This window comes from Pelodiscus sinensis, chromosome 1 (assembly GCF_049634645.1).
Source record: "Pelodiscus sinensis isolate JC-2024 chromosome 1, ASM4963464v1, whole genome shotgun sequence".
Classification (NCBI taxonomy): domain Eukaryota; kingdom Metazoa; phylum Chordata; order Testudines; family Trionychidae; genus Pelodiscus; species Pelodiscus sinensis.
This window is the reverse complement of record NC_134711.1, coordinates 207,417,904-207,441,540: the sequence shown is the minus strand read 5'-3', so window position 1 is coordinate 207,441,540 and position 23,637 is coordinate 207,417,904. Positions and strand designations below refer to the sequence as shown.

The following is a 23,637-nucleotide window of genomic DNA, read 5'->3' as shown; positions in this document are numbered from 1 at the left end:
GGGATTTGAACAATATAAATACACAAATAATAAGATGAGCTTGACCAAATATAAATGGATCTTTTATAGATGGCAAATACAAATTATGAAAGTTTATACCTGCATACATAATTAACATATTCATAAGGTTATATTTTTATAGTATAAAAAGACATTGTCATGTAGTTTCTAGGTCCATCATTTAGGTTTTGAATTAAAGGTTTTACAAATTCTCTTTTTAACAGAAAAGTACTAAGAACTTTAAAAAAGTGTTGAGTTTGTAGACATTATTTCTGTAATATTTGTAGCCCATATGTTTCAGCATTGTGTTTAATGCAGTAAACTCAAATCACAGCCCTCAAACAATGAGTTTTCTAGTTGTTTCCCCACCCCACCCCCGGTCTCCAGGACAATCAAGACAGAGATAAAATGCTACTTTGAATTGATTTGCAACTGGAGGATGGGTTGGCCAGAAAGAAGGTTTTTGTTTTATTAAATGATTGGCACAATAAATTGAGAGAGGTGAAGGGAGAACTAGCATATTAGTGAAATAAAACCAAAAAATAAATCTGACTAGAAGGAAAAGTGCTGATTGACTATTTAGTTTTGATTATTGCAAAGAGTAACCTGTAAATGACAGAAATTGTATTAGATATATTAGAAGTTTTAATTATTAAAGAACATAACCACTTTCCTGAGTCAGAGCAATGGTATGCAGAGGGCAGTATCCTGTGTTCCAGCAGCGATCAGTGCCAGGTGTTTCAGAGGGAAGGAACAGAATGGGCCAATTATCAAATGATTCATCCCCTGTCGTTCAGCCCCAGCTTGTAACAGACAGAGGTTAACTTTTTAAATTATTTTTTAAGCATCTCAGGCTAGGGCCATGTTTGCTTGTGTTTGTACAGCACTTAGTACCTTGGGAGCCTGGTTTGGATTGGAGCCTCTACATACGTATCTCAAATAATTTATTATTAAATATAACCTTAACCTGAGGTGTCAAACTGCCTACTGTTTTTATGGTTTTAACAACCATTTTGTCCAGCTTCTTCAGAAGTTGCAATGGTCAAAGGCTGAAAATATAAATTCACTTGCTACTGTGCCAAGTTGAGTATCATTCTTTATGAAAACAATTTTTATAAAGGAAAGGTTTGAGGGCGTGATGGAAAGCTTCACTGCAATAAACTATCTGTAGATATTTTCACTTTGTGCTAAGAATGTTAGATAATACTTGGACATGTTACTGGAGGATTGTTTTAATGTAATGTAATACCTAAAATACTTTTATATTTTTTTATTAGTAAATATGTGCTTAATTTGCAAAATTTGGATCCAGATCTAAACTTCCTCAAAATTAAGGTGTAAATAGACGTTTAATGTAGTTTCTGGTCTATCTCTAGTTTACAACTAAGACTCTCAAATTGTGCTGAACTTTGAAGCTTTAAACCATTCCAACACAAGGCAAAGAAGGTTGTTTAAATTAAAGTATCAAATACCATGTTGAATGCATATCATCTTCTTCCCCCTTGGAGCCAGTCATAGCAAACTATTTTGAGTAAATGTCTGCATTTGATGTATTAGTGTTGGCTTCATTCAAGGGATTCCTGACTTTTGCTGCAGCTGTGGGTTGTTTGGCAGGCACCCCCTCCCTCTCCCTTTACCTCCAAGACATTTCTATTCCCATTGACAACCACACAAACTTTCAGCATGCTTCAGCATTTTTGGTGTGCAAAGGCCACAGCTACACTTGGAACAATATATCACTTATAAGCCACAAAAATAGCCCTATATAAAACAATGACAATTTCTTCCATTGAGAAGAATAATCAGGTACATTGATACTTGGTTTTCATAGAAAGCCAGCTCTCTGCACGCACCAGCACACCACATGTAACAGTGTGACAACTGAAAATTTCAGTGGTTACATAATTTTTAAATTAAATGAATTTTAACACCCCTAATTATAATCCTAGTCTCCAAAGTGCTTGCAACCTCTCCCAGATTGGTATTATCGGCAGACTTTGTAAGTGTACTCTCTATGCCATTATCTAAATCATTCATGACGATATTGAACAGAACTCATCCCAGAACTGATCCCCGCAGAACCCCACTAGTTATGCCCTTCCAGCATGACTATGAACCATTGATAACTACTCTCTGAGAATGGTTATCCAACCAGTTATGCACCCACTTTATAACAGCCCCACCTACATTTTATTTCCTTAGTGTATTGAGACTATATCAAATGCTTTACTAAAGTCTAGGTAAACCACGTCTGCTGCTTCCCCCTTTTACGCAGGGCTTGTTATGCTATCAGGTTGTTTTGATATGATTTGATCTTGACAAATCTATGCTGACTGTTATTTATTACCTCATTATCTTCCAGATGTTTGTGGATGGATTTCTTAATTATCTGCTCCATTATCTTTCCTGATATAGAAGTTAAGAAGATTGGTCTGTAGTTTCCTCAGTTGTCCTTATTTGTTTTTATAGATGGACACTATATTTGCTCTTTTCCAGTCTTCTGGAATTTCTCCTGTCTTCCATGACTTTTCAAAGATGATAACTAAGGGCTCAGTTACATCCCTATCCTAGAATACTCAAGGAGCTGGTTAAGGAGGTAAGCGACTAATCAACTAGTCGACTATCTGATAAACAAAATCTTATAGAATAGTCATCACACTAGTTGACTAGTCGCTTCCCCCCCTCTTGCTGCCTCTATCACAAAGAGGCAGTAAGGCAAGGAAAGAAGGGGGAGCTAGAAGGATCCAGCCTAAAAGCCGGTGCCCCCTACCTCCAGCTCTGTGGGAGGAGGCAGGGGCACAGTGGCAGCCAACTTTGAAATGTACAAGAGTCCCCAGTTTCAAAGTTGGAATGTTGTGTAGAGCCCGGGGCCGGTGGGGAGTCCTACGCTGACCCTGGGCTCCACGTTGTGTTTCAATCTTTGAAATGTACAAAACCTCCAGCTCTTGTACATTTCAAAGTGGAAGTGCATGCATGGAGCCCGGGGTCAGTGGGGGACTCCGCTCTGGCCCCAGGCTCCACATGGCATTTCAGACTTTGAAATGTACAAGAGCCTGCACTGGGGCTCTTGTACATTTCAAAGGCGGAACACACTAGTTCTTATTGACTAGTCAAATTGTTGATGGACTATCTGATTTGTTAATTAATCAAAATTTAACAACCCTATTCTAGGATGCATTTCATTAGGCCATGGTGATTTGATTACATCTAATTTTTTTAAGTAATTTTTAACTTTGTTTTCTCCCTGTTTTAATTTCTGAACCTACCTCCTTTTCTCCAGCATTCAGTATTGTAGGCATCCAATCACTACCAACATTCTTGGAGAAAACCAAAACAAAGAAGTCTTTACGCACCTCTGCCATTTGAACATTTTCTATTATTGTTTTTCTCTCTTCATTGAGCAGTGGGTCTATCCTGACCTTGGTTGTTTTCTTGCTTCTAATATATTTGTGGAGTGTTTTCTTGTTGTCCTTTATGTCTCTAGCTAGATGGAGCTTGTTGTGCAGTTAGCAATATTCTCCATATTTTAAGCTTTAATTTAAAAAGAAAAAAAGAAAATGAGTTCTTCTGTGAACTTTTGACCTTGCAATGTTGAAATTATCATTCTGAGTTGGCAGATGAGTATATTGAAACAAATAGCAAAAAGAAGAGCATGAGTTTCAAGTTTGTCAATGGCAAAAACTGCAGGCATAAAATAGAAGAAAGTTTTATCACAACGGCAGGATAAAACTTTAATTTAATTTAGAGTAGTAGTAGCAGACATGGGGGGAATGCCTATTTCATCTGACCTTGCTACTGGAACCGTTCCCATTGCCCCAATTACATTTCTTTGCTTTCTAGATCCAGTCTAATCTGAATATCCCAACACTTCCTCTGTTATTCCTTTTAGCTCCTACAGGATGTTACTTTCCTTCTCCTGGTAAAGAATAGAACAAAATGGAAAATGAAAAAAAATCCTATTCCTTTGCCTCCTTGTGAATTTGTGTTACTTTGCTAAATTAGCTTGCTACTACATGCATGCTATTTCTTCTAGAATGAAAAAAACGTACAGGCATAGTACATATACAGAATGGAGCCAAAGATTGTCCTGACAACCTTAACACTATATGTAGTGTAGTTGTAGCCATGTTAGTCCCAGGGTATTAGAGAAATCAAGTGGGTGAGGGAATATCTTTCATTGGAATAACTTCTGTTGATGAAAGAGATAAGCTTTTGAGACACACAGACGCTTAAAGAAGAGCTCCACATGACTTGAAAGCTTGTTGCTCTCACCAATAGTAATTTGTCCAATAAAGGGTATTATGTCACCCACCTTGCATCGCAAGTTCCTGCCCCTTAGGATGCACAATATGAATTAATATTTATTCTGCCCGAGAGGGAACTCAGTAGTGCACAGAGGTCTCATGTTTTCTACCTCTGGCCACAGATTTGTTGCTGGGTAACATGTTCCTGGGCTCTCACTGCTAGGTGTTAATGTCAGGCTCCTACAACAAAAGCCTCTACACATGGAGAACAATGGCAATGCCCAGTTTCTGTTAAAAGGACCACTGGAATACCAATTGACTGGACCAAAAAGAGGCTATAGCAACTGAAAACCTTTGTGGTCCCCTCCCTATTCTTAAACTTTTGAATACTCTATTTTTTTTTCATTTACCACCCATCTCATGACTTGACGCATGATTTGCATGAATGATTTAACCCTGTCATATAAGCATCTCTAAATCTGTATTTATTTATACCACATATAAGCAAATAAATATGTTGATAAGCTTATAGAAACCTTTTAATTTGAATAAATGAAATGTACAAATATCAAGCAATTGAACTGTGCACCAACATTTGGGAAGACCAGTATTAAATAGTTCTATTGTAGTGACAATTTTTGGATGTTCATCCTAGTCTTCTAGTTCAAAAGGTTGCTTTTCTCACCTTTACCACCATGAACTGAAGCACAGCATCAGAGAGAGGCAAAGACTGGCCAATGGCATTTTCAAGCAATAAAATAGGAAGCAATGTCAGTCTCTTGTCAGCTCTCATTGATTGAAGATGTATTTTAATTGGCCTGAGCTTCGAAAAGCTCTGTTCACCACTCACAAAGCTATTCACACATTAGGAGAACTGTCCTTTAATTCTGCGTCATGAATGAATGAGAGAACTGGGAGTAAAGAGTGCTTCCTGCTTTGCAAAATGTGAGTGAAGTTGTCCAATGAATATAGAGACTTATCACTGGTGTCTGAACATTCACCATGTGTCAGTATCCGCTGAAGGTCTGTACAATTATTCAAGAGTCTTTTTTTATTCACTGGCAGCTTACTAAGAGCATACAAAACTGCCCCGGTCTTTTCATGTTGATTCATATATCCAAACTTTGCTCTTTGGTAGACACTTGAGCAGTGTCAATGAATGTGTAAAAAAACCCTCACTCTTGAATTTTTCTTCTGAGCTTCCCATAATCTCATCTCTTCTCACAGAACTGAACTGTCTCTTTTCTGATGATTACAAGTTTCCTTGAAAACAGGATCTATTCTTAAGTAATCCACCATTTCTTTGGCAACAATAATGGCATCTTCGAATCTCTTCTCTCTCTAGGCCACAATGAAATCAAAGCAGCTTCTAATCAAAGTTGTAACATTTGTTTTGTGCATCGATTGAGTTTGTTTGTAATGCCTTGCTTACAAAGTTTACTTGGACCAGAAATTGAAGTCAGTGATCTGGTTTTTATGTGGGATTCTAGACTTGGCTTCACTGGCTTGCGCTAGTTCTAGCATTGCCCGGGAGGATCTTCTACGTCATAATGCTAAAAACAGGATTGCAACCTGCAACAGGGTACTGCTGAGTACTCTGGCATATCAGATTGGGCCTCCTTTCTCACTATGAGGATGTGACAAATTGCAGTCCTCTCCACTTATGCAGCCATAGTACACAAGCAGGGACACATCTAGCTGCTATTACATGTATGCCTTTACTAGCCATTTATGAACCAACAACAGAGAAGTTTCAGCCATTTCCCCTCAGCTGCCCAGCCTAGGACCTCAGAGCCCTGGTCTTGCCCTGGTCAAAAGCCTGACCAGTGTAAATATATTATCCAGACTGCTTCTCCCTCAATGTAGAGGAGACGGTGCCTCAGCTCCTGAACCTGAGCAGATTTCCCTTTGCATTTCAAACACACTGCTTTAAGTTAAAAAGTATAAAACAGATTTTATTAACTATAGAAAGAGAGATTTTAAGTGAATGTGACAGTGTACAGATCAAAGTTGGTTACCTAAGAAATAAAATTGCAAGCAGTGTTCTACATGCTAGACAGGATCTGAATCAAGTAGTGTCTTACACTGATGGTACAAACAGTCCATCAATCTTCCATGAACAGGTAAGAAATCCCTTCAGCCTGGGACCATATCCCCAGTTTTTGTTCCAGGTGTTCAATTGTGGGGGGAGTGAGGCCAAGTGGTAACGTTGCTTCCCCATTTTTATAGCTTTTTGCCATGTGCAAGGAATCATTGTTCCAAGTAGTCCTCAGCACAGTTTATGGAAAAGTGAAGCCACAAGATAGAGTCCAGTGTCACATTAGCTGGTCACACGCTCTTGCATGCTATAATGAGTCATAGCTGAGGCCATTACCCATATCCTGACTAGAACCTTCATTGGAAAGTCCATCAGATGGAGTTAAGCTTCTTTCTTGGCCTATTGTGTTTCTTAATTGGCCATTACCTTGAATGGTTCTATCACAGTGCGCCAGGTGCCACTCCAAGAACAAACATTTGAAATATTGATTCACAGTGAATATTCATAACTTCAGATACAGTGATCAGCACATACAATCCAACAGAATATAAATGTTCAACAGATCAAGACTACTGGAGTGATACCTTGCAAGGCGTATTTTGTACGAAGGATGTTCTTTTGAGGTACAGGATGTTACAAAAGACAAATATCCTTTGTAATTCTCTGAAGAGAGATACTGAATCTAAAGAAGATGCTGCTACATCTGGCATAACCACTGAGGGAATGGTAGTCCACAAGGTGCAAAGAAAATTCTTGGATTCAGTGCAAAGATCCTTGCCTGGACATCGCTATTTCTTCTCTTCATAAACAATGAGGAGTCCTGTGGCACCTTAGCCCTGGTCTACACTAGAGAGTTACTTCAAAATAACTCCCTTATTTCAAAATAATAAGTGGACCATCCACACTACCAAGCCCATTATTTTGAAATAAGGGGCTGGTTATTTTGAAATAACTCCTGTTTTCCTTGGGGAATAAGCTTATTTTGAAATAGTTCTTTTGGGTGTTATTATTTCAACTGTAGTTATTTCAAAAGAATTTCTTTAGAGACAAAAATATATATAACAAGCTTTTATGGTCAAAACCTGCTTCAGTGGGGCGAAAAAGTCCTTTTTTCTCCACTCAAGCTCACCTGAAGAAGTGGAGAAAAAAGACCAAATTAAAGCTCATGATACTATATGTATATTTTTGCTAGCCCCTAAGATGCCACAGGACTACTCATTGTTTTTAAAGTTACAGACTCAGGCTATGTTTACACTACAGAGTATCTTGGGAAAGCTCTGCTGCATCCAGGAAACTCATCTGCTCTTCCGAAATTTTTTCAGAAGAGCAGATGCGCTTTTTTGGCATCCCTGTAAGCCTCATTTTACGAGGAAGAAGGGATGTTCCAAAAAAGGGTTTTTTCCTTTACTTTTGGCCCAGTGAAGACAGGCCAAATGTCAGAAAAGCATCTTCACCCCCCCAAAAAAGAGTAAAAAGCTACGCAAATTGCAATTTGCATATTTTTTTCCGGAAGAGCAGTGTAGTGTAGACGTAACCTAACATGGCTACACTTCTCAGACTTTCCTTTCTTCGTGTTTTTGCTGTTGTAGCATAGGCCACACCATTCCTGAATCTTTATTTTTATTCAAAATGTTCATAAACGGTTCTGTTAGGTCTTTTCCTGTAATGTTGTCCACTGCTTAGAATCAGATAAAGTGCCCTTTAGTTGGATACAGCGATACTCGCCATCAACAAATCTTAAGATAAATGACATATTTTCATTTTGACTAATTTTGGGATTGTAATCTGTTATTATGGTGTAGTGCTTCTTTTTTGCTGAGCTGCATCAATCTGTTAAGCACCTTTCTTATCATAATGTCAGTCAGTTTATTTTAAATTATTTTGTGGCAGTGACGGTCTATAACTTCTTTATGAAATATTCAATGTAGGTGCTCACACATGACATCATGTTTCCCTGTGAGCTCTACTAAACCAAGAAAATTACCGTTATGTTCAGTGAACAACGTAGCCAAAGAGCTCCAGAAAGCCAAATTATTCTTTGCACGGAAGAGGCTAATTGAAATCACATGCTGGAGTACATTCTTCCAGTGCTGAGTTTTTACATTTATAATGTGCTGGTTTTCTGCATCTGTGCATTTATTTAGTTTGCACCTAGACTCAACCACCATCCATTTGGAGTTGGCCATGAAATGGCCAGGTGACTTTTCATGTTGATTCAGAGTGACAGTTAAGTTATGCCAGTGATTGTACCCAGAAAGCGCAAGCGATGATTTTTCATTCTTGTCAAATATTTTCAACAAAACCAGAACACTTTATTAATTGATTTCAAGTAAACTTGCCAATGCTTATTCCATTTTTCACTTTTCTCAAGCATGCTTTCACCCTGTAATTGAGAAGTGTCAGTTCTGTTCATTTACTGACAATGTCATACCCCTGATTTTTCCTGGCGCATTCAAAATTGTGGAATCAATATCAGCAAAGTTAAGATTTCTTGCCATAACATAGGATCTGATGTATCGATTTGTGGTGTGTATTTCTTCTCACTGCTGTTTCTATCATCAGCAAGGCTAATTCTTCAGTTCTCTGCTTTTCATGTAAACTAGATCTTTCTTTGTTATTACTGTTCTTTTCATGAGTCATATTCTTCTTTATCATCACTTTTCTTTACACTTCCAAGAAACTTGAATGAAGTTTCTATGGGATTCTACAGAGGTTCAGACCATTTTAGGAGGTTAGTGAAGAATGAATCCACATACAGAATACCTGAAACATTGTACTTCAAATATTCTCTTTCCCCTTTTGTTGCTAACAACAAAAACAGCACCCTGAGCCTGGTGCCATCTCCCCATTCCCTCCAATTCCATCACTAGGCAGTCACCTGCTCCTAAACCTGGTCCTGGTTTTCTATTGCTCTTTAAGTAAGCAATAGAATGGCAAAAATAAGCTATTTAGAATGGATGTTCTAATTTGGGATAACAGGAAGTAAAGCAGCTCATTCATTATTGTGGCAAGCTATTCTCAAGATGTCCTGGAGTTTGCATTTAAATTATGGCTTTGCTCTTTCTTGGTTTTTATGAAATTGGTGATGCAGGCAGTTGCCTGCATTTCTGTTCCTCCAGATGGTCTGCATCAGTCTCTTTTATACCTGAGCGACAATTAAAAACTATACAAGAAGCCCCTCTTAAAAAAATCCAAGGCTATTTAAATGTAGCTTTCTTTATAACTGACATATACTATTCATGTATTGACTGACACTATAATGACTCATTCTTAATTTGTATTATTAGCTAGTAGTGATAGGAAACTAGTTTTGCTGATTACATCAGTGTTTCATTTGATGATTCCCACACAGTCTATGTAAGCAGTGTGGGAACTGTTAAATGAAGAAATATCAAAAGTATGTACTGGCCTCTACTATGAAAAAGACATCAAATGTCTCTGTTCTGTTTTCACACACTTTTTAACATATATAATTCATGTAGTATCATCAGGAAAAAATGTTCTGCCAACTAAGTATAAAGTACTATATTTAGTTCTTTTCAAAAATACATGTGTCGTTATATGAAAGCTTTCAAATGTGAAATAACTTGTAAAATGAGACTCTCAAATTTCAAAAGCCTAACAAGGCCCCTAACAACTTTCTGGGAAAGTATATGAATATGGATTATTCAAAAAAAGATTGTATAAACTGGTTTCATATGTTTGGGAGAATGGTGCATGTGTGAGTCTGAATAAATGCTCTTTTGTAGCCAATACTATTTGAATAAAGTAGATAAATTCTTTTCTCAGCATTAGTGATAGTTTAAGCTTTAGAGCAAAGGCAGGTAGCACTGCACAAATTGGAGTATAGGAATGGAAAGTGGCCTTTTTTGCAGTGGTGGTGACAGGAGGAAGCACTGGCATATATGTAACATATAGGGTCCTACCAAGTTCACAGTTCATTATGGTCAATTTCATGGCCATAGGATTTGAAAATTGGTAAATTTAACATTTTCAGATGTTTAAATCTGAAATTTAAATTGGGACCTCTGTGAGTTTGTTTATGCTGATGGAGGAAGAGGAGAAAAGTGTTTTCTTATACCAGGCTACTTAACCTGCATTGGCTAACTTGGGCAAAAAATAGCAGTGAAAACATGGCAACTTGGATCAGCAGTTTGAATTAAACTGTAGAGTAGCCTGGAGTTGAACTGCATGTTTGTACATGATTGGGACCTCTAGTATTGTAATATAAATAAGCCATCTGATGTTCTCCACAGCATGGAGTAAGAGTGTGGAGGGTGCGCCACCTTGAAGTGGTTTCCATTATATACGGGATTTATAGTTTGATTCAATGGTACTCAGCACCCCCACTGTAAAAACTGTTCTAACCCCATTGCTCTACAGAAGAACCTTGTCAGGCTGGACTGACAGCTTCCCTGATGTAAATGTACTTGTGCTGGGATGCAGACTTATTGCTTTGGGACCCGCAGTCATGACCCTGGTGCTATGTAGTGAGGCCTCATAACCCTGGTCTACACTAGGTAGTTATTTCAAAATAACACCCTTTATTTTGAAATAACAAGCGGAGCATGCACACTACCAAGCCTGTTATTTTGAAATAAAGGCTGGTTATTTCAAAATAATAACTCCTGCTTTCCACGAGTAATGTTTTTGAAATAGTTATTTCAAAATAAGGGTAGTGTGGACACTCCACTGCTGCTATTTTGAAATAACTATGCCGCAGAGTCATTCTAAGTAATTACTCCCCAAAGCTTCCAGGGGCTTTAAGTTTAAGTAGCATATCCACATTAAGGGAGCCTGCCTTGGACTAATTTTGAGGCTTTCCTGTAGTGTGGACATGCTATTTTGAAAGAGTTATTTCAGGAGTTATTATTTTAAACTAAGTTATTTCAAAATAATTTCCTAGTGTAGACATGCCCATAGTGGCGTAAGTTTCGGGACTGAATGCTGGCAAGACCATTCAGAGCTTCATTTGAAGGCCTCACTGAGCTGAGGTAATTAGATGCATCTGCACCAAGTTATGCCCAGAACCTTAAATGGACCCAGACTAGTTTCATTTGGGAAAGCGAATGGGATTTGCTGTCTAGAAATCAGAGCAGTAAGACAAAGTTTTTTGTATTTATATGGTATGATTATGTATGGTTTGTTTTTGCAGTTGGAAATATAAGGATGCAAGATGCATGAAGAGATTGGGACAGGGGAGGGAGGGGATATCAAACGAAAACAAAACCCCACAGCATTTTCTGCATAGCCTGGGACTCTTGTCAATTTCCTATTCAGCAGACATATGGGCTCTTGCACTCATGCTGCTTTAGATAGATTTTTAGGGCTTTCTAATTATTCAGCAAAAGTGCTGTTTTTCATTCACAAATAAGATAACAATTTTTAAAGAGTAGATAGCTTATTACCTTGATATCAAGTTACGGGTGGCAGAAATGCCTGTTACTAGTTGTGATTTGTTTGTTTGTAAAAATGTCTATAGTAAAGGTACGCAAGTATAGCTCCCAGGACACCTGAGAAACAAGATGGGTGGTGTATGACCTGAGGAAGAGCTATGTGTGATTTGAAAACTTGGCTCTCTCACCAACAGAAGTTGATCTACTAAAAAATATTACCTCCCTTACTTTGTCTCTGTAGTAAAGATAGTCCATTTCAAATTAGTTATGGATATTGCTTTCTGTTAAGTAATGCTATTAAATGGCTCTGGGTAACTTTCAATATAGTATGTGTAGAAGTTTTATTAAATCTTAAACAGTGAATTTCTAGATGGATAAACAGCCTCCTAATAAAACTCTAGTGTCGGTCATTGACTTCATGCAATTCAGAGATTAATGACAATTCACATAGTATGGGCACATGCACTGCAAGTTTCACCATAAGTTTGTCCAGGCCTCTCCAGTAAATACTGCTAGTCCAAAAAACCATTAACAAGTTATGTCAAGTAATTTGTATTTTCCTTCAGGCAAAAATGTGTACAGAAGTAAGCTCTAAGTCTTGGACCTTGTGTACCACATAGTCTCTCCCACTCTTTGGGACAGATTCTTTCCCCTAATCCAAATCCCATATACTATTCTGTTAGTATATGGCAGCTATTAACACACTGCAGCTGACAGGAGATTCCCAGAAGCATTGGTTTGCCATAAGTGACCTAAGGATGTTGTCCTTGGAAGACCTATCATGGGAGAGGTATCAGATTCACATGTGTAGCACAGAAAAGAATTCAGGACTGCCATAAATGGTGGAAACAGAACTACCTTTTTCGCCCGAGGAGTAGTCTGTCCCGTCTCTCCTCTCTGTGCAGCATAGAATTAGATCCCTTGATATTTTTTAATGCTTAAACATTTTGCCTGGTGTTCTTGCAAATATCCCTCGTGATCTTTTGTTTGTTTAGTCCATTTGTAGTTTGGCTTTTTATTTGTGGAGTCCAGAATGTTGTTGACTTTTCCTCCTTTCTCCACTTTTGTTCTTGTAGGTCTTGATGATTGCCTGCAGCAGTATATTAAGAACTTTGAGAGAGAGAAGATTAGTGGGGACCAGCTACTACGTATTACTCACCAAGAACTGGAGGATCTAGGAGTCACCCGAATTGGCCACCAGGAACTTATCTTGGAAGCTGTTGACTTGCTCTGTGCACTGGTAAACTTCCTGGGAATGAGGGGATGAAAGAAAAATGGGAGTTGTATATTATTGAGAAATTGCTGAATAGTTCAACAAATTCTTGACACAAAATATGAAATTGCTTATATATGTAAAATGCAAGTAGTGCATGCCATCATGCTGAGTAGCTAATTAGAAAGCATCAAATCTGTGGCACCAGTTTATTAAATTAATCAGCTAACAGAGAGGCCTGCACATCAGCTTTAACAAAGAAATCAACCCATGCTAGATCATCTTTCTCTTCTCAAATGCTAGTTTCTATTCAAATTGTAATGTGAAAGTGTTCTATGGGAGTTCAATAATTGGGTTTTGGTTGCCCTTTAAAAACAAAAGGTCCTGACATTAATCAAGTCAGTTTCCAGTGTCCCTTTCATGCACTCCCTTAGAGTATTATAAATTCCATGTTGGATGATTATTCCAGTTTGTTAAAACATAGTTGCTTTTATTTCACAGTAAAAAGGATTAACCATTGAAATAATTATCTAATGTGTAAATAATGTGTATGCTTCCTGACATCTGGTTACAGACATGAATGGTATAACACTCACTAAGAAGATTGTCTGCACTTTCAGCTGAGGGATAGGTGCTACTACTAGGCATGGGATTATAAAATGAGAAGACAGTGGATGATGTTCTTGATTTTCCAAATTACTGCGGTTTTTAATAAGAGCTAGCTTTCAGGACTTCAAAAGCATCTGTAGGGAAGCCAAATCCTAATGGAATGAATACAAAACGAAGGGTTCGAATACTTTTTTGGGAGGGCTTTGTGGTCTCGGGTGTCTGCCAGACGTGTTTATCCATGTCACAAGTCTGTACATCATATTATCATGTATTTGGTGCGGGTTTGGAGCAGAGATGGGAGAAAATTAGAAAGAAGAGGGAAATACAGTAAGACAAAAAATAAAATAGAGGTTTGGTTTTGAACATTCTTTTCCCTAAGAACATTCTGTCAAGTTGTACCATTAATGACAATTCCACACAGCGCTTGAGTGCAACAGGAGAATTTACCTCTGGGATATCTGCACATGTTTAAAATTGTGCGTGTGTGTACATATATCTCTTTATGTGCATGGAAGGGAATCTTCTCAGAACTACAGCAAGTGTGCAGAGGAATGTAACGTAGGTTATCTGCTATAGAATATTTTTAGAAACTATAAACTGCGATGAAAATGTAAAAAAACCAAATTTTAATTCTCAGAAGAAACAAAATTGAAATTAGTGTGTCTGGAGTTCCTGCACAATAGCATGCACATGACAGAGAAAGTATCTTTTTCATAAAAGCATTTAGTTACATTGATTCAGCATTGTTTGTCATAGCTGAAATATTTTTGTTTCCTCAAGCCCAGTTACCATAACTTATTTTTGAGAAATAGGTGCACCATACATTTGTAGTTACTACACAAATAAAATAATATAATGGAATTGGATTACATGCACAGAATATGAGGAATTTGTACTGAAGGTTAAATAGCATGCTTAGTTTGTGCTATTGTTTAGACATTAGTGACCAGTGTTATTTTATAGGTATGTAAGAAAGGTAACTAAATTTCATTTAAACAAGGACTTAACTGAGACCTGTGTCACCCTTCCTAGAGTTCTTCCAATTTCAATTGTTTAAAAAAAATAATCCTAGTTGAATTTAATTTTGAGTTTATTACATATCCTTAACGGTAGCAACAAATAGTACAAGGATATAAGAAAACAAAAATAAAATTGAACTATGATTTGTTTAGCACAAACTAGACAATTGGCTAGTTTTACCATTTACATTTTTCAGACAATTGCAATAGGAAACAATACTTACATTAATCACTCCTTAATTTGTGACTGAGTTCTTCAGAATAGTGTGTCACAAGTGTCAACTGGTTATTAATATATTGCTGATGCAAAAGAGGAAAAACAATCCAAAGTTAGAACACAAGATATTTTGGTCTGTTACTTACATGCCAATTCACCTTGGTCTCCTTCCCAATGGGTTTTTAGCAGTCAGCCCTTTTAACCTATTTGCCAAAGAATTATATTAGCCCCAGGATTTGTTTAATACTCCTAACTAATGTCGGTCACCTCCTACATTTATGACAGATTGCTTAGACTAAGTGCAGTTCCAGAAGTTTGCACTTGACTTCATTTATGTCTATATACGCTTGGAACTTGAAAGGCTGTGTAAAGCTGTTAATGAAATGAACATGGTTCTAGACTCACCTTCAGGAATTCCCCCAGCTGCAGGAAGCTTCAGGGGTGTGCTGCCTTCAGAGCCCAGCTGAAAGATGCAGTGGAACCTCAGTGGTGGCTGGCTGGGAACCATCTCTGAAGGCTGCACAGAAGTGAGGATGGCAGTCACGGTACTTCCTGCAGCTGGGGCAAGTTCCCAGAGGTGGGTCTGACCCAGCCCTGATAGTCATGGCCCATGCAGGGGAAGAAGAAATCTGTTCTTTCCCAACCCCTCCAGTACTAACAGTTGGAGCCTGATGCTTGGTAGGAGCTCCCAGCTTCAGCTTCCCCAGCCCTGCCCCTCCCCTGCTCTGGGCCTAGCACTTAGGGATGAAACTGGGCTTGGACTGGCTGTGAGAGTTGGGGGGGGGAGGGACCAGTGATCATGGGGCCCTGGGTGGTCACCCCCCTGTAAGGCTTCCCCATATTCTGGAGACAATATTGACTTCAGATCTGGACATCAGGCCAGCAGTTGCTGCTCTCTGGCTACCCAGTTCTGAAGGCAGCAACCCCCACTAACAGCAGTGCAAAAGTAAGAGTAGCAATCCTGTATCCACCCATGACTGCCTTTTGGGTCAGGACCCCTTGTGACAGGGCACTTGCCCTGCACTGGCCTTTTAAGGGCAAAACCCCAGCCCTGAGTGAGGGCTGAGAGCGAAGCCCCAGCTGAGGCAGTTCTGCTAATGAGGGCCCAGCTGGGGGCACTATAAAGAAGGAAGAGGGAGAACTGACTGCTGCTCTAGATAGAGAGCAGTAGGGCTCTCACTGCCAGGAAAGCAGGAGGCTTCCTGGAGGTAGAGCAGTGCTTGGGAAGACAGGCAGAGCTGGGGAGGCTCTGGTAAACCAAGCTACGGGGCTGCCATGGTAGGCAGGGGCAGCAGGTTCATACCCCTTTGCCAGTGATGAGTGGCCATTACAGACTGCTGTAGATGGAGACTGACAGTGGGTCACTGAGACATGGTGGGTACAGGGGAACTGGGTGCTCCCTGGGATGAGAAACATGAGGAGACACCAGCTAGAGGGAGGTATCCAACAAGCTAATTCCTTGGACTGGAGGTGCACTATGGTGGTGAGTCTGCGCCATGACACCCCTCATGGTTAAAACCCTGTGACATTTCACATATAAACATCGGAAAACTTGAAACTGACTATTTTTAACACACTAAGGCTGTGAAACTGATCAATACGGAATGTGAAATTGGTAGGACCCTAACTCTGGTAGAGAGATACTTTTCTGCAGTCTTGGGAACAGTAACTTGTTCAGTTTTAATACTACACATAAGTCTTGTTTGGAATCTGTTACAAAACAAAGACACAGTCTAACTCTGGCTGTGTTTATAACATATACACTTCATTACTAATTAAGTACCCAGTTTCAAAATGTGGTCAGTTGATTTGTTTTGGGTTTTTGCCCAGCAGAAAGGGTTGTTTCAGTGATAGTTTGGTCACCCCCAGGCTGTGTCTAGACTGCATTCCTTTTCTGTAAAAGGGATGCAAATTAGACACATCACAATTGCAAATTAAGCGGGGATTTAAATCCCCCCACTTCATTTGCATGAAAATGGCTGCTGCTTTTTTCTGGCTTGGAGCTTTGCTGGAAAAAAGCGCCAGTCTAGATGCGGATCTTTCGGAAAATAAAGCCTTTTCCGAAAGATCCCTTATCCCTTATTTTAAGAGGACTGTATAACCTTACTGGCCCTCCAAGCCACATTTGAAAATCTTCTGAAGTTTGAGAGTTGGAGCACAGAAACCAAGGCTTGGGGTTTTAGCCCAACTCCTACTGAAGCTCTGCGATGCTGATGTCTCGAGACCCTTCTCCTCACTGCTCAACAGAAGCTCCTATCCCACCATGTCACTGCAAGATAGAGCTTCTGAGCTCTCTCACCCCACAGTCTAGTAGATTAGGAATGGGCGTCCAGAACAGAGGTGGCTTGGTAGCTGCACTTTAATGATAAAAAAGCTGCACGTGGCTTGCAATTTTGGAAATCTGGTTATATATCACAGATCAGAATTACAGTTTCATATCTGAAGTTCTTTTAGTACTCATTGGTGAAAATCATTCAGTTCTGGTGATCTATTACTGATTAATTTATCATTTTGTTCTAAAATCTCTTCTGTAGACATGTCAACATAATAAATAGAAGACATTTTAGAACTGTCACGTGGTTAGATTTATTTTATATCCAAGGGAAACCAGGACACTCCCGGGCTACTCAACCACTTCCTTATTTATTGCAAGCTTTAAGCAGTTAATACAGTTGTTTGTTTTACAAGCCTTAAAAACAATTGCTATACAATTTAAACTGTACATCAGGCCTGCACAACTCGGAAAGCAGCGAGGGCCATATTACTCCAAAGAAAACAGCTGCGGTCCGCAAGTAGGGATGCTCTCCCAAAAAATACCGAACATGCGGGCTAAAAATTTTTGTCGAACAAAAAAACAAAACCCCCCCACATATGTCTACTTGGCCCCCTGGCATTTGTGTCTCCTTCACCCTGCCCCTTGATGCTTTCTCCTGACCTGCCCCCTGCTCCTCAGCACAAGCCCTTCCCCTCCCCTACCTGGCTTCTGCCTTCCAGGTTGTGGGGCTGCCGGAGCCTTTTTAAATCCTTTTTTAAGCCTTTTTGACGTCACGATGCCATGTCACGCCAGCGTCCTGGCATCTGCCGGTGTCCCGCCCATGCCTTCTCGCGCCGGAGCTGCATGCAGGCAGCCTGGCAGTGAGAATCACCGCACTTTTTCCTCCCCGGCGGCGCTCTGCTCCTCCACCCGGCCGGCGGATTGGATGGGGCCGCACTGCCCGTAGTCAGCACGGGCTGCACAGTGAGCCCCTGTGGGCCTCATGCAGTCCTTGGGCCGTATGTTGTGCAGGCCTGCTTTAAATACTATAAATTCTAAAGCAATTAATATAGTGAAAAGCAATGCAAAAGCAATTAATAGAAGATGTATTATAATGCAATAATAAAGCCTAATTCACTTCTTCTTCACCCGTATGCTACCTGCAATACCAGGGAGAAGGTTGTGCTTCTCTTGATTCCCACGCGTCGGAACACCATGCACTAGGTCACCAGTGTGAAGGCCCTAATTACTTCTAGTTATATGAAGCAGGACCTGTGGGTCAGTCCTGCCCATTCCCTCCTATTGATTGTTCCTACTAAGCCCATTTTATAGCAAAGCAAGAGTTGGTCATTCTAGTAATATTTACCAATTGATCATGTATTGTGTAGGATATGTAAATTGTCCAATGCCTATATCTGGAGTATATCTTGCTCAGGATGTTGCTGCTATGTGCGTAGTTGATAGTTGTATGGGTGCATTTGTTTTATCAGAAACAGAAGTACCAGTACAAGGTTGCTTGTCATGTGTTGTTGACATGGTCTCACGTACCATTCTTAATCTGCATTGTTATTCAAAACATTCGTTCCTCTCACAGCTTCTCTCTCCCAAATCATGCCTGCACGCTTATATGCATCAGACTTGAGACAGGCCTGGGTTTTGCTTTTAAGGATCTGCACTGTGGACAAGGCAGACATCACCATTTATAGTCACAGCAGAATAGTCCAGGCTCCCCTACAAGAACAGATTGATAAATTAATCAGTAACAAGATAGTACTTCAGGTCTGTTGTACAAAAAGGATAGCTCTTGATTTGAGGGGACTGGGGCTAGAATTTTCCAGTCTCTTTTTGCACATTAGCTTGTGTAAGACAAGTTAGGCAATAACTATTGGTACAATTATCTTGAGTAATACCTTAAAAACAGTGAGGAGTCCTGTGGTACCTTAAGGTATGTCTACACTACAGTGTTGTTTCAAAATAGCTTATTTCGAAATAGTTATTTCGAAATAGCTTTTTTCAAAATAACGCGTCGACACACAAAATGCATTTTGAAATAGCATTTGGCTATTTCGAAATAGTGCGTCCACACTGAGTGGACTCTGAATCACAGTTAAGGCCAGCTGGAACCAGTTCCGGCAGGGCACCAGGTCAAGACTTACTGTATGGGGCTGCTGCCTGAGGTCTGTGCTTCAAGGGACCCCCCTGGACAGCCAGTTCTCAGGTTTCCCTGCTTGATTGTCTAGCTCGATGAGGGACAGCAAAGCATTTTGTCTCTGCATGCTCTGGTTGCCCTCAGTTGGGACACCACAGCACTCGGCAACATGGAGACAGAGCTGCCCCTGGGCACTCTGGTGCTTCTCTTGGATGTGTTGCTGCGAGCCTGGCTGCATTTTCTGCAGGCTGCCATCCAGGAGGTCCATCGTGGGGCTGTCAGTATCCAGGAGGCCCTGTGGGAGAGCTTCCACCCTGAGGAGCACTAAGAGCCTCCCTGGTCTGCCCCACTGGGGGCTTGTGCCTCATTCTTCCCTCACGTCCTTTCACTTACCCCTCCCTAACTCCCTTTCCTGATGTCAAATAAAATACACATATTTTCATGCACACAAACTCTCTTTATTTAACAAAACTGGGGGGGGGGAAGGGAATGAAACTCTGGTGAGACTGGGGAAAGGAGGCGGGAAGAAGCGAGGGGGGAAGAAGTGAGAGGGGAAGCTCAGGGCTCAGTGTTGGGGGTCTTGCCGGACCAACTTGATTGTCATGCAAACCTGCTCCTGGTTTCGCATGTGGCCTTTGATGGTCAGGCTGGCAGCTATCCTGCCATAGATGGCCGCATTCCTCCATCTACTGTGGAGATCATGGATATTGGGGGAATCCCCCTCCAAAACCTGAATAAAGTCCATGATCTCCACCATAGACGAGGAAGGCACCCGCCTTCTCCGGGCCCTGGCAGGCTCCTGGGAACTGGAAGACTGCTCCTGGGGAGCAGTGGAGGGCTGGCTGGCACTGGCTGCCTGGCTCATGTTTTGGGGCCACTGGGTCAGGGGCAGTGACTGCTGGCTCTGGGCTGGCAGGCTTGGAGCTGGCACAGGCCCTGTGGCCAGAGTCTACCCCTTTAAGGGCTCCGGAGATGGGGTGGGAGGGAGTGGAGTGTTCTTGGTTGAGGCTGGAGTGGCCACCAGGGCACCCTGGAAAGGCTGGAGGACCCCTATTTTGAAATAAGTGTCTAGACAGAACTTATTTCGAAATAGCTATTTCGAATTTGGTGTTATTCCTCATAGAATGAGGTTTATCAAATTCGAAATAAGCACTCTGCTATTTCGAATTTATTTCAAAATAGCGGTTTGGCTGTGTAGATGCTGGGAAAGTTATTTCGAAATAAGGGCTGTTATTTCGAAATAACTTTGCTGTGTAGCACATGCCCTTAGAGACTAACAAAAATATACATATAGTATCGTGAGCTTTTGTGGGCAAAACCCACTTCTTTAGATGAGATGAGCATGAATGCCAGCTGGCTTGTGCCACTGAGCAATTTACCTCTGCAAGTTGTTTTCTATGGGCCCCTTGGACAATTTTGCGGTGATATTTACTCAAGTTCCAGTTTTTCTATCAACAATGTACTAGCTGCTGAGAAGTTCATATCATTTATACCATGTCCCTCTCTAATCACTGATGTTCTGCAAACTAACTTAAAGAGTCCACTGCGCAATGCAGTTACTTCAAGAACTTCGAGAAGTCCTGTGGTACCTTAGGGTACGTCTACACTTGCTCCCTAGTTCGAGCTAGGGATGCAAATGTAGGCAACCGAAATTGCCAATGAAGCAGGCATTTAACTATCCCATGCTTCATTAGCATGATCTCGCTGGCGCGTTACGCCGCTCAACAGCTGTTTTGAAAGTGAAAGTGCGCACCGGGACGCGTTTATTCAAACCAAACCCCTTGGTTCGAACTAACATTACTCATTACAAATGAGGAGTAACATTAGTTCAAACCAAGGAGTTTGGTTCGAACAAACACATTCCGGCGCTCACTTTCACTTTCGAAACAGCTGTTGAGCAGAGTAATGCGCTGGCGAGATCATGCTAATGAAGCGCAGGATAGTTAAATCCCCACTTCATTAGCAATTTTGGTCACCTACATTTGCATCCCTAGCTCAAACTAGGTAGCAAGTGTAGACGTACCCTTATAGACTACTAGATATATTGGAGCATAAGCTTTCGTGGACAAAGACCCACTTCATCAGTTGCATCTGACGAAATGGGTCTTTGCCCATGAAAGCTTATGCTCCAATAACTCTGTTAGTCTATAAGGTGCAACAGGACTTCTCAGTCTGAATCTGCAAGAATAACAACATGGCTATCCCTTTGATACTTGTCACCATTCAAGAACTTGTTCTCCAGCAGGCTGGAACGGCTCTATAATTCTTTCTTTTCTGTTCTTCTTGTTTTAACGGCAGTAGTGGGAGTGTGAGGTGTATATGTGCATGTGTGAATGTATATATCATCGTATATATCTATATATAGAGATATATATCCCAGCTAAGTCTGGGCATTAACTAAACTGTTACAGTTCTAATTATTCCACTATGTGGTCAAGCATCCCGATATACATACTATTTGTTTTAAGTCCTTTTATTTACTGCTTATTTCAGTAACTCGATTGCAGTCAAGAAGTGTATGCTAACATTAGACTTACTACTTCACTTTGATACTTAAACTGAAGAAATCAATAATAATGAACCCTGTCATTAAGAGTACAGTATTTTGTCCTACGTTGTATCATTTATATTCGGCTGCCCTTTTATACTTATTAAAATACTAGCTGGAGTTACCCAGTGTTGCTCGGGAAACCGGAAGAACAAAATGTAGCAAAAACAGTAGTCTATTATCTTTTCTTGAATGGTAGAAAAGTTGCACTGATTTCTATAGGAATTAAAATATAGGTCTGCATCATCCCCAGGGGCGGTGCGACCCCGGGTGGAGGGGAGGTTACATGCAGGAGGGGCGCCCCAGCTCGCACCCGGGGCTGCAGGTGCCGCAGGGGGCAGGGCAGGTGCGTGTGGAGGACGGGGCACTGCGTACTGGCGCGGGGAGTGGTGGGAAAAAGGGTCACTTATGTAACCTCACGGGTGGGAGGGGCAGAATCCTGGATAGCGCTGGGGGATGCAGGCAGTGGGCACGGGACGTAGGGTGGGTGGGGCAGCCCCTGCAGCGCAGCGCGGCAGGTTACTTTTTGATTTTTACAGCTTGAGCTCGGGCCCAATTGGGTCCAAAAGTACTTTAAAACTTTCTCCTGGAGGAAAGGTCATCCCATGCAAAGTTTGGTTGCGGTAGCTCTTATAGTGTCCAAGTTATTAGTACACAAACTTTATATATTAGATTAGATTCCATCAAGTTCCTCATTTTACTACACATCTGGCACATCATAGTTTAGTGTTTTGATATAAATTTAATTTTTAATTCATTTATTTATTTACATACTGAGGAAAGGAGAAGTTCTTTAACTGCATCATGGATGCTCTCTTGTCGATGTCTGCAATAACTCTGGGTTTCCAAAGACTACTGAAGAGATCCAGCCCATTGGACTTTGGGTTTTATTCATTCAGCCCTTTATTCTATATTTTCTAACAATGTCTGGCCAATTCTTAGATAGTAATAACTCATATTTTGGTTACTACGGATGTATGTATTCTTCCACAGTCCTTTGAGCCCTAGGAGAGAACATATACCTAGACTACAAAACATAATTATCTACATATGTATTTTAGAGAATTTGTGCATCTGTCTGTGAATCCATCCATCCGTCTATGGGTACGTCTACACTACATGCCTCTGTCGGCAGAGGCATGTAGATTTGTTTGTTCAGCAAAGGTAAATGAAGCCGCGATTTAAATGATCGCAGCTTCATTTACATTTACATGGCTGCCGCGCTGAGCCGACAAACAGCTGATTAGCTGTTTGTTGGCTCAGCGCGGCAGCCACGTAAATGTAAATGAAGCCGCGATCATTTAAATCCCGGCTTCATTTGCCTTTGCTGATCTGTCTAATCTACATGCCTCTGCCGACAGAGGCATGTAGTCTAGACACAGCCTATGAGTCCATTTGTTCAAGAATGCTTCCTAAAGGATAAGATCTAGGATCATCAAATTTGGTAGGCAGCTTCCTCTTATCCTAACTTAAAGCAAGGTCAGTGTATAGTTGTTCCAGGAAAATGGGAAGTGCCTTGTATGCAATTGTTTTCAATAACATGGAGAGGGAGGGCCCTGAGAGAATGACTACTGGAGGCAATGAGTGTGGGGGACAGGGAGTGAACATGGGGAGGCAGCTGCACCAGGAGGAGAGTGGCCAGCTGGACCCAGGACTCTCCATATTGCTGTCCACAAGCCAAGGGTAAGTGGCCTCCCTGCCCCAAACATCTCCCCACTAGGTCTTGGCCAAAGTGGTGGTGTGGGGCTGGGGGAGGAGCTGCATTGGCCAGCACAGTCCTGTGCCTCCGCAAAGGAGATGTGGGCTGGGGGTGAGCAGTGCAGCCCTTAGTACCCCCCTTCTCACCCAGAAGAGCTGCTGCTTTGCTCTCTTCTCCCTACCCCCACATCCAGAGGAGCCACCAGCCATGGCCAGGCAACTCAGTTCCAGTCACCTGCCAGAACAGCTTCT

At 41.0% G+C, this 23,637-nt stretch overlaps 1 protein-coding gene across 5 annotated transcripts in view; it reads left to right on the top strand.

Annotated features, from left to right (window-relative positions):
* CNKSR2 (connector enhancer of kinase suppressor of Ras 2) overlaps positions 1-23,637 on the top strand; it is a 377,408-nt gene that overhangs the window by 30,055 nt on the left and 323,716 nt on the right. For all 5 annotated transcript variants that reach the window (XM_075913326.1, XM_075913323.1, XM_075913322.1 and 2 more), the window contains exon 2: positions 12,755-12,918. In XM_075913326.1, the coding sequence (XP_075769441.1) occupies positions 12,755-12,918 (164 nt within the window). The remainder of the gene's footprint in view (positions 1-12,754; positions 12,919-23,637) is intronic.